Source organism: Centruroides sculpturatus, unplaced genomic scaffold (genome assembly GCF_000671375.1).
Source record: "Centruroides sculpturatus isolate CEXI.00-Female unplaced genomic scaffold, Cexi_2.0 scaffold601, whole genome shotgun sequence".
Lineage (NCBI taxonomy): Eukaryota > Metazoa > Arthropoda > Arachnida > Scorpiones > Buthidae > Centruroides > Centruroides sculpturatus.
Window position 1 is genome coordinate 347,103 of NW_019384772.1, and position 12,325 is coordinate 359,427.

The 12,325-nt window shown below is 25.6% G+C and overlaps 1 protein-coding gene across 1 annotated transcript in view; it reads left to right on the forward strand.

Annotated features, from left to right (window-relative positions):
* LOC111629023 (metalloprotease TIKI1-like) overlaps positions 1-11,390 on the forward strand; it is a 29,421-nt gene extending 18,031 nt beyond the window's left edge. The window contains exons 4-6 of the mRNA XM_023372887.1: positions 101-410; positions 5,959-6,049; positions 10,848-11,390. Coding sequence (XP_023228655.1) covers positions 101-410; positions 5,959-6,049; positions 10,848-11,043 — 597 coding nt within the window. The 3' untranslated portion in view covers positions 11,044-11,390. The remainder of the gene's footprint in view (positions 1-100; positions 411-5,958; positions 6,050-10,847) is intronic.
* Positions 11,391-12,325: the final 935 nt, after the last annotated feature.

Consider the following 12,325-nt stretch of genomic DNA (forward strand, 5'->3'; position numbering starts at 1 on the left):
TTAAAATTATTTTAATAAGAATAAACAATAATATATTTATAAATAAATAGATATTTTAATTTTTCAATGATAAATTATAATTATTTTTCTTATTTTATAGGTATTATTCGCCCTTAATCAAACCCTACAAAGCATCGATAATGAAAACAAAGTGAATGTTTCTCGAAACAGCGACGATCTTATCCATCATTATAATTGCCGCAATTTAAACTCTATTATTTTCAATCAAGACACGACTCAATTACCTAAACTGACCAATATGACGTCAGAGGATATGGATGTTGCACGTGACATGGAACATTACTTCCGGGATGAATTCATTTATAAGAGAAACAAGAAAATAGGAGATCGGGTCATTCAACTTATCCTAAATCATCCCAATGAAACTTTCTTCTTCGCATTTGGTGCAGGTATATTACTACATCTTTTTACTTTATTTTATCATTTTCCTTTTAACATTTTATCTATTTTATTTCCGATACTTAAGGATTTTCTGTTTTGTAAATGCTAAATCGATGCTATTGTTCGATAGAAAAGCAAACAAATATTAATCAACGTAGAAAAAAAAAATTGGAGAGTTTATTGTAAAATGTAAGAATGTTAGGAAGAAAAAAAAATCAATATTTTATTGAATTATTCAAGTTATATTTTTCTTTAAAAATGATTTTAGGCAATAAGAGAATAAATGAGTTAATTTTATGACAAAATATTATTCGAATTTATATTTTAAAGTGCTTTTAATATTAGTAAATATTTCATATAAGATATTTTGCGTGAGCGAATTTGCTTAGTTTAAAAATATGTTCTCTATATTCTCATAACGATTGTAATTTTTTAAATAAATATCTAATATACGAAATTATTTATTTATTTAAAAAAAATAGGATCATTTAAACTTTATTACATTAAAAAAATTCACAAAAGTATATTAATAAGTCTTCTGAATTATTATTATTATTATTATCGTTTAAGAAATAAAAATAATTTTTTAACATTAAAAGATTTATTAAAATTATAATTAAAATTAAAAAATAGGATTTTGTTTGATTAAAATTTTATTTTCATTAAAAGAATAAATTAATAGTAAATTGAAAATTATGTCGATTAAGTTTATAAGATTAAAAAAATAATAATAATAAAGACATTTTACAATTAGAAATGAGACATCAAAATAAGATTAAAAGAGATAGAGAGATTAAAGTAAAAATAATTTTTTTTTAATTCNCAGACAGAGCACGTTGCAACTTCGTTTCGTTTGCAGTTAGAATTAAGACTCGAAAAATAAAAACAGATAGTTTTATTCGAAGGAAACAAAAGAAGGCAGAAGTTATTTTTCTTATATTCATATACAGTATTTAAAAGCGAATAAAGTCACTTAGTTCACACACTTCCCATTGATCAAATTCGGCAAATGAAGTCTCAAATTAAACCTTACGACCTCTTGATGTGTAGAAAACTATAAGAAAATTTAAATATATTTCAATGCGATTGAATTATCAACGATTATAGTGATTTTCGATCGGTCATCTAACCAGTATTAAGTTATTATCACATGGCCAATTATTAGATTATTTTGTGTTTACGATAATCTCTAACTATATTGACGTGTATATTTTATAAAAACTATAAAATTTCAAATGCATTTGTAACGTTTGTTTCACATTTTATCAGGTGACAGTGTTATTACGTGCTTCATTTTGACGCAAGTAAGATGTTAAAGATATTGAATTTTATTCCATGTTTTACTTTAATGAGTATAAAACTGATAAGTATTGTTATTATAAATATGTCCACAAGCAAAAGAAGCAATAGATGATGTAATTATGATAATTGTACAGACTTTTTTCTCACTATAACAAACAAATAATAATGCTGTACTTTTTAAAGTAACTTCCTCATTTTTTGACATTTTACTTCATTAATACTTAGCTATTTTGAGTAGAAGTTACTTTTAGGTATTTTTTTACAGGCCTATATCTAGTCAATTCCCGTCGAAAATGACGGATTATATGTTGTTTAATAAAGTAATATAAGCTAATTAAGTAACTAACAAAGTACAATATTTTATTAAATAAAAATGTAATAAAAGGTTTATAAAAATTTCTATCAACCAAAAATATTATCAGTTATATTTTTTTATTGTAAATATGAGTATTAATTAATATAGCTTGAATAGGATGAAATAGATTCATATAATTATTTTAAAAATAAATATAAATAGAATTTTCGATATAATGCTTTAAGGCTGGAGACACAGGATCGTATAATGTACTGTACGTCTGTTGTAGAGTATATTGTAACTTGCATTGTAGAATTATTGTGTTCTATTAAAGACCTCACACGTTCAGTGTTTACACTTTTTAATGTGCGTGGAACAGATGTATATTGTACAATGTGTTATCGACGTACTCAATGTACAGCGAACGTCAAGACTTGTTCACGTATGTACTGTACGTACTGTATTGTACAGTACATCGTTAACACAACAGCTGAAAAATGCAAGAAGCCGCACTAAATTTAACTCCTGTTTTGTAAATATGTTAAACTTTTATTAATATTAATATCTAAGATTGAAAAAAAGAACATTATTATGAGATACTGCACATGAAGATTATAAGGACAAAAACAAAATCTCAGCATGAATTGATGTATGTTCATGCGTTCATTTTATTTGACAACGTTTCTACGAAATTCGAAACTGAGTAAAAAGTAATTCGTAAGTATTGTTTCATATTTTTATACTAATAATTATTCTTTCATACTTCCATGATACTGTCGTTTCATAATATTACTCATAAAGTAATTAGTTAAAGCTTCTCGATAACGATTGATGTTTACATTATCATTGTCTCAATACTTCTCAAAACCACAAAAACTTAAAGAATCATTAAAATTGAAACTCTTACGTTTGCGAACAAATGTAGTACACAAAATTTTACAGTGTCAACAGCGAAATTAATAGTACTTGATTGCTTGCTTTTTTCACAATTAATTGTATGAACATACAACTAATTGTGAAACACTATTTTTGACGGAAAAGTTAGATTTATTTTCTATAATTTACAATGGATATTCATCAAAATGAGTGTTTTTGTGTGATTTGTTCTCAATAGCAACTTTATACTAAGTTCCTAAGAACATACAACAAAATGTAATGTTTGCATAAATTGGTCTAAGAAATATTCTCCACTTATTAGTTAGAATGTCAAACGTGCATTCGGTGTAGCATCTAGCCATAGATAATTAAAAACTTTTTATTTATTGACAAATGAGTAACAGAGTACGGCCTAAATAAATATGTAATTAATCCAAATGCTTCATTTCCAACGAAAGCGAAAGATATATAAATTTCATTTTCAGGTATTCGTGTAGGCACAGGGTTTATTTTCCATTTTTTCCAAAACGAAGAGTTTTAATATAGAAAAGCTTATTCTTGCTTTGTCTGTATAAATGAAGATATACGTAGTAGTTTATCAGCAACAACCAATAACACAAGAAAAACATGCATATAATTCATATATAAAGGCTTACTTTTAACACTAGCTGTAGCTCTTGGTTTTATTCTTCTAACAACTCGTATATGCTTCTCGTCTATTGTGTCTAAACAGTTAAGAAAATTATTTTTTGAAACCCATATGCATTATCTTACACTTTTTCACTTTTTTTTATCGGGGACTTTTATTATTTCCTACATGTTTTGCATATTTCCCATGCTACTTGTATAGTAGATCTTCCAATTTTGTAACTGTAGTATAAATCGTTAAAACTATATTCAGTGGCAAGATATCTAAAACAATTATTTATTGTGACATCGTCACAAATGTCAGGCTGCAATTTTTTATCATATTCTTATACAAATTGGAGATTTATTATACAAATTGGAGATGGAGAACATACATTTTAAATTGAATGAATTAATCATTCAATTTAAAATGTATGTTCTCCATCTCCAATTTGTAGTGACGTGCCCCTGTACATCATACTTTTCCTGATAACAACAGTCATGCTGGCATCTATAAAACTGTAGTCAGGGGAAAAGTTTTGAATTGAATTCACGTGACGTTCGTATACAGTTAGTCGGGGCCTTCTGAGGTTAAGGAAGGACAGACAGACAGACATTAGTGGTAATTTATAGGTCTAGAATTTTTCAAATTGTAGCTTAACAAAATTTTTTATTACTGTACAAGATGACATGGAAACATGAAGGACTATTAGAGATAATTATGTTAGAAGTCTAAAATTTAAACAGAATCCTACAGGTCTGGTTCTGGCGCTAGAAAAGTAAAAAATTGCATATTCGGAGAGACCAATTATCCTTTCTAAAACCAAAAGCTACAGTTAGCAGTGTTGAAAATGAAAGTGGGAAATAATGGCGAAGTAGGTAATATCAAGGTGGTATTGATATCAGCAGGAAGCAGATGATATTAGTATAAACTAGCACACAGCTACTCCTTATGCATTAAATAAACTTCTATCTCTAAAAAACATAAAAGAGTTGTCATCGACAGTTTATTGATGGATTTTATGCAAGCCCTTGTTCAAGATATAAAAGACCAAGAAAATGAAGATGTTGCTTTTTTTTAAATCGCTTCTTTCCACAATTAAAAGCTTAAATACCGACTAAAAATTTATTTTTCAGATTTCTAAACAATGCAATTTATGCATTGTTTTGAAATCTGAAAAATAAGAAAACTTAAGAAAACTTACACGAGCGTACAAAGACATCCAATTAAGGCTTACCATGTGCATCTTTATCATCAGCGTCGTCATATTTCTCTAAATTTTCATCTCAAGATTCATCATCGATCAACAATTACAATTTACAATTCAATCTCTCAGCGCTATTAGTTTATTAAGTTGTATCAAATTTGCATTTACGTAAATACTAATAATATTCTGCTTTTAATGCCCAATAATATTTTAAATAATAATAAACCTTACCTTAATGTTACAAGCATCTATTCAGATGTACTGTATTGCAATCTTTATACTTTTCTCCGTGCATTATGTTATCTTTCAGATAGGATAATAATAATTCATCAAAAGAATTTTTAGACATTCCGAAGCAGATTAAAAACCTTCTGTGTCTTTTTTAAGATGCGTAAATAAGGTTTTAAAATGGCCAGACAGATAGATGTTCACTGTTTCTGAGGTGAACCCACAACTTTCTTTGTTTGCGTTTAGTTTTTAGATGTTTTTCTACTAAATAAGAAAGGACAACAATTTAATTAACGTCCATCTTGTCTTTGCAATTTTCTTTAAAATATTGTATAACTTCATGTTAGACAACCTCTGCAGAAGTATTTTTCTGAAGCATTTCTATCGTGAAGTACTGTACATTATACGCTCGTTTCTCCCCAGCCTAAGTAATAAAATTAAAAATATTTTAATGCAGTTTTATATGATAATAAGCATATATACTAATGAATTTATATTGAATAAAATTATATTAAAATATTTTTTAAAATGTTGAAGAATTTAAAATAAGTTAAACTCGAAGTATTTACTCTTTAATTTAAAATAATAAATGTGTAAGCATGTCAATAAGCTTGGCAATTATTATAATAATAATAGTACAGAGTAAATATAATATTTTTTGTAATTTTTGTAGGCTGTATATTCAAATTAATCAAAATAATGAAAGTAATTTAAAATTATTAAATTTATTAAAGTAAAATTATACAATTTCTCTATTATATTTATATTTGATTAGTTTTAGAATTGAAATGTTTCTAATGCATTCATATGAATTAGAATAAAACATGCGTATATTTTCTATCATTTCTACAATATCTATACTGTAGGCCCTATATCCTATATTTTCTATTGAACTTTTAAAAAAATTTAAATATTAAACTTAAAATTTAATTAAAAATACAATTTACAATATTATTAGAATAATTTAATTTATTAAAATTGATTTATATAGTTTTATTTTTAATTTTAATTCAAATAAAGGTCATTTTCTGGGCAACAATACCATTTTGGATTTCATTCAAATCGAAGGTTTTCAAGTAACCAACATACCCTCTAATAAAAGAATATTTAAGTAAGTATTATTTTCCTTTTATAACACGATTATTCTGTGTTAAAATCATAACAATATTAAGAAATTAAAATTATCATTTTATATATTTTTTTCTGATATTCAAGAGACAAATATATCTTTGGTATAATGTTTTATTATTTGAATTTTTCCATTCACAAATCGTTTCCACGTTGGACGACTTCCAGCTTATCTAGTAGCTGTTTCATGTTCACATTTCTAACGTGTTCAATATTTTTCTAATGTCCTCAATCCATCTTAAATAAAATACAATAGGTCTATATGTAATTTAATACGTACTTATGCAGTGATAAATCATTTAAAAGATAAGAAATCAGAAATGGTTGATTTATCATTTCTAGAGAGATTAACGCATAATAAATTTAGTTTTTCTTTTTAATTCGTATATTCATTCGTTTAAAGTGATATTTAAAGAATTTTTATAAGATCGTCGTTTTGCAAAATGAATTACTCTAATTTAATGAATGAACTCTAGAAAAATTTACATCCGACGTTTTCAATTGACCAATAATATAAAATAACAACAGTAAAACAAATGGCTTATTAAGTCCAAACTAATGATAATCAAGCACGAAAAGTCTAATTATTCAGTTTCTATATTTTCGTGTTAATTATTGAAATAAGGACAACGATAATATTTCTGTCCTTAAAATGTTTTTGTGCCAATCATACAAATTCTTTTTAAAAATAGGATATAAATCATATGACAATCTCTTTAATATTCATTTGAGATTCTTTTCTGATCTTGTGATCTAATCTAATTTGGATGATAAGTGAGAATACTTACCATTATAAAGATAAAAATTGCCATTAAATACATGGATCTACCAATATTCGCTTTATTTTTATTTTTGAACGTCAGGTCCACCGTAAGGTTTAGATAACTCGGGCATTGTCTAAGGGTGCAGGTTCAGAAGGGCTGAAAAAATCGAAAATTAAAATGCTGATGAATTAAAACAAAATTCTCCTTATACTCGAAAACTTCCTAATGTGAGATACTTTTTAATTCTATCAATGTCAATTGTTATATGTTAAATTATAGGCTATGTCTGATTTAACATCTGAATATTATCTATATTTAAAACGGTTTTTATAATATTGTTGGGGTTGTTGAAGAGTCTTAGAAGTCACTTTTTCCTCTATTTGTCAGTAGTAAATTTTTTTATTATTTTTAAATGAAGAATAAATTTTTATAGATTTTTCTGCCTAATGTTTTATGAAAAAAATATCCTAAATGTTTCTGATAAGCCAGTGTATTTTTCCACATGAACACAATTTTCTTTTTATATTTGCTTTCCTTTGGACACATTTTTAAAGTAACTATGTTTAAATTCTTTATCTTTCTGACAATTACTATAGAAAAAATTTAATTATTTTGCACGAGAAAGTTTTTAGTATCTCCATTTATACAGGAGAAAAATCTATTAAAAATGTAATTTGGAAATAAAAATGTAATAGTGGATTCTTTTCTGCAATTCTACCACTAAATATATACTTTATTGTTTTCATAACATTTTTAATAGTAAATTATTTTTAACTATATTTAATAAAATAGTTACGAAAGACTGGAAAAAAATTATCATTATAAAATTCATTAGAAACTGAAAGTAGGTTTTATAAAATTGTAAAGAGAGTGTTAAGGAATCTGACTACAGCCCTGGAGTCTCGAGATCGAATCTGAGAGGAAATCCCAAGAACTTTTCAGGAGATGGTCTGTTCCAGATACAAAATAAAATTTATTTATGACGACATATATCTGATCTTTACGTCACACGAGTAGACAGAGTTTATAACATGACATGACAAACAACAGACAGAGCACGTTGCAACTTCGTTTCGTTTGCAGTTAGAATTAAGACTCGAAAAATAAAAACAGATAGTTTTATTCGAAGGAAACAAAAGAAGGCAGAAGTTATTTTTCTTATATTCATATACAGTATTTAAAAGCGAATAAAGTCACTTAGTTCACACACTTCCCATTGATCAAATTCGGCAAATGAAGTCTCAAATTAAACCTTACGACCTCTTGATGTGTAGAAAACTATAAGAAAATTTAAATATATTTCAATGCGATTGAATTATCAACGATTATAGTGATTTTCGATCGGTCATCTAACCAGTATTAAGTTATTATCACATGGCCAATTATTAGATTATTTTGTGTTTACGATAATCTCTAACTATATTGACGTGTATATTTTATAAAAACTATAAAATTTCAAATGCATTTGTAACGTTTGTTTCACATTTTATCAGGTGACAGTGTTATTACGTGCTTCATTTTGACGCAAGTAAGATGTTAAAGATATTGAATTTTATTCCATGTTTTACTTTAATGAGTATAAAACTGATAAGTATTGTTATTATAAATATGTCCACAAGCAAAAGAAGCAATAGATGATGTAATTATGATAATTGTACAGACTTTTTTCTCACTATAACAAACAAATAATAATGCTGTACTTTTTAAAGTAACTTCCTCATTTTTTGACATTTTACTTCATTAATACTTAGCTATTTTGAGTAGAAGTTACTTTTAGGTATTTTTTTACAGGCCTATATCTAGTCAATTCCCGTCGAAAATGACGGATTATATGTTGTTTAATAAAGTAATATAAGCTAATTAAGTAACTAACAAAGTACAATATTTTATTAAATAAAAATTTAGTCTACATCGCAACTTTCTTAAAAACAATATTTCTGGTAGATGTATTATTTTATTATCATTATGTGTAATTTTTATTTTCACTAAAATATTATTAGTTGAACTCAACGTACTGTAACTTTAAAGTTATCCTGGTTATCCTCAACACAGGGAAAGTTTATCCTGATTAGTTTTCTTAATGGCTTGTCCAAACTTCTTTATAGTTCTTTCGGGTCGACAAATTTAATGTAGCAGAATGATTTGAAAGATCACTTATTAAAAGCAAAGAATGTAATTTGAATAGTTATTTAAAATAGATATTTAACAAAGAACTAAACCATGCGGTCGCTAAGTTGTCACAACATAGATATTGTAGAAGACCACGGTGCCTGTACTTGCGACCTCCAATGTTTTATTTATAGTTAATCATGCTTTATACATTAAAATTGTTATATTTATTTATTACTTTATATTTTAAAGTCATTTCTCGCAATCGTTAAAATATAATAATTAATATACTGTATAATTTTTTTTAAATATGATTTTATGATGTTTAATTAGACCAGTTTTTATAGTAGATATGTTTACTTCAAATGCTTTATAGTTATATTTTTTTCAATCTTCAAACTTCATTTAACCGAAAATATTTTATTTGGGTTTTTTTTTTAACTTTGTCTATGCTATAAGCATTAAAAGGACACTTTATCATGACTGTTATGGGTTCGTCCAGTTCATAATGGAAGCAGACCACTGGTGAGGATCGAACTACCCAAAAAACTTTCTGAGTTGACCCAGACAGGAATCTGGAACATCCAGAATGACAAGCTGACGTTTTTATTGTTTCAACCGGCCTGTCTAATATGTTGTATCAGAAATATGATCTTTATGAATTTTTGTTCTATTTTTTTTCTATATTTACCGTCAATAAACTTAACAGACACATTATTAACTTCATTGACTCGAATTAAGGTTTAAGAAAAATTATTATTATTATTATTATTTTTAAATAAATATACAATGAATCTTTGAGTATGATTCGTTGAATGATATTCAGCCATATTTGGGATAAGTTAATATCAATATTTCTTAAATATAAAACTTTTTAAATAAAAACTACATATTAAAAAAAAATAAAAAGGAACTTTTAATGTTCTGAAATTAGAAAAAATAAAATATTGAATGAAATTAAACTATGCAAACTTTATTTAACCGAAAATATATACACTCAATGTACAAAATTACGAAAATTTTTCGTACTTTTATCATATTTTTCCTATTATCTAATAGCTTAATTATTAATACATTATACTCTTATACTCTGTAGATATTGAACTTGTGAATATGTAGCACAAAAACTTTTGAATGAGCGTTAACAATAAATAAAATCGAAAATTCTACAATAATACACGTTACGACTCGCAACTATTACTTTGTAATATTTATCATTTAAAATTATTTCAATGTTATTATTTAAATTAAATATAAATAATATTATTGTCCATTAACTATTTTTATCTATCATTCATTTAAATAAATGAATACAATAAATATTGTAACATAAATAAATGAATACAAGAAATACAATAAATATTGTATTTCTTGTCACATATTAAATTTTTCATTTCAATTTTTTCTAAAAATGATTGAGCAGAGTTTTATAATTTCGAGATTATATATCGTTCAAATAAGGTATACAGTATTTTTTCAAGGCAATTTTCATTCAATTTTTTTCCCTTTTTAGATGTATTTAATCCTAAAGTTTTTTCGAAAAAATATTAAAAAGAAATCAGTTAAAGTTTTCTTCATTGCAGACAAGTCTTCAATTACTTCTCTATAAAGAACAATACGTTTGGGAAAATGTCTTGATATAAAATTAACTTTTCATTTGTTTCGATTATTTCTATTAAAAGTTTCCTCTTAATCATTTCTCTTTCTATTGATCTGTTGGTGTTGAAACTGCGAATTAGAACTTTTATTTTTAAGAATTATATTAACCAGTTTTACTTTTTAATGCTGTAATAATCCCTTATGAAAACAAACTCAATTACAGTTACAGTAACAAAAAAAATCAATAAAGTTTGTGTACAGATTTAAAAATATTTTTTTTAATTAAATTTTTATCTTTTTCAATTTTAGACAAAGGAAATCTGATGATAAATACACGAAGGGGTTGCTGTATGATTGGAAACAAAGAAATAATCCTCGAAAGAAAAGAATTGCCCATAAACAACGTTACAAGAGAGTTCGAAATGTAATGAAGATAAAAAATCTCGAAAATAAGTTTCCTAAAAAAATAGATGATAAAGTTTGGTTTAAATTAGAAACAAAATAATTGTAATTTATTTAATTTTCTATTATTTATTGATATATTTTATATGTACTTTAACGAATTTTTAATCAATTTTTTCGGTTTTATAACTTAACAATTAGAATGAGTATAAAATTCAGAAACTTGAATAGGAAGTTGTACAAAAATTTTTGTGTGTTAAGACGATAAACACTGACTATGCATGAGATTATAAGCTTATCAATGTTGTACACAAGTAAATGGAGAAAAATGTAATTCCCAAATCCTGTTTATTTATATAGCTGGAGATTAAACTTAGCTTGTAAAATTTATGCAAAAAATGTATGAGTATCTTTTTAAAAATTTTATTTTTATAAAGAAAGTTTATTTCTAAAAAAAACTTTTTAGAAGAAAAAAATCATTTAATTCTTTATTTTCCACGGAAAAAAAAATTATGTACTGTATAGTAAAATGAAAGGTTAAAATTATTAAAATCGTTATAATTTAATTTTTATTTTATTTATTTATTCATTTGTGTTGGAAACTGAAAGGAAAGATCTAAACTCGAATAATTTGTAAATAATAATAAATAAAACTTATCACGAATTGTACAATGCTTTTCTTTTTTTATCGTTCTTTACTATTAGTTATACGTCAACAAAATCCATTAAATTATAATTCATTAATAGTTAATGAAATATAATATAATTTTCTACTTTAGGAGTTTCCAGGGTGCCGAGTTTAAATATTAGTTCATTTTTCGAGAAATTTGATTGGTTGGCCGATTTTATAAACGGTACTGTGCGTCAGAGTTAACATTATAAAAATTTTCGATGTCTTGAATTATCTTTTCATGCTGACGGAAGTCAACAACTATTTTCTGTTGAAAAACATCAATTTTTGTCTCTCTGAACAACGAAATTGCTCATTCCATACCATCCGAGGATCACATTCTTAACATGCACAAAGCATGTAGATCTATTTCGGAGAATTTTCCAGCGTGCTAAGCGTGAATCTTGGTCTTTTTGCCTCGAAGTCTGGTTGTTAACATTTAACAAAAAGTAAAATAAATGGTTTTTGTTGTTGTTAAATGAATTTAAATACGATTATTTTGTTTTTTTTCCTTTCTTTCTTTAAAGTAGATTTTTTCCGTTCTTATTCTGTTTTGTTATTTTTTTTTCTTATTATAGTTGAGGAGTTCTATGAAAATTTTATATGGAAATAAAATTTTAAGTTTAAAAATTTTTACCGTTTTCAGGAATTCTCAAAAAACGGATCTTTTTCCGTAAGATTTGTTACGAAGTAAGTAAAGTCTAAAGGTTAAATA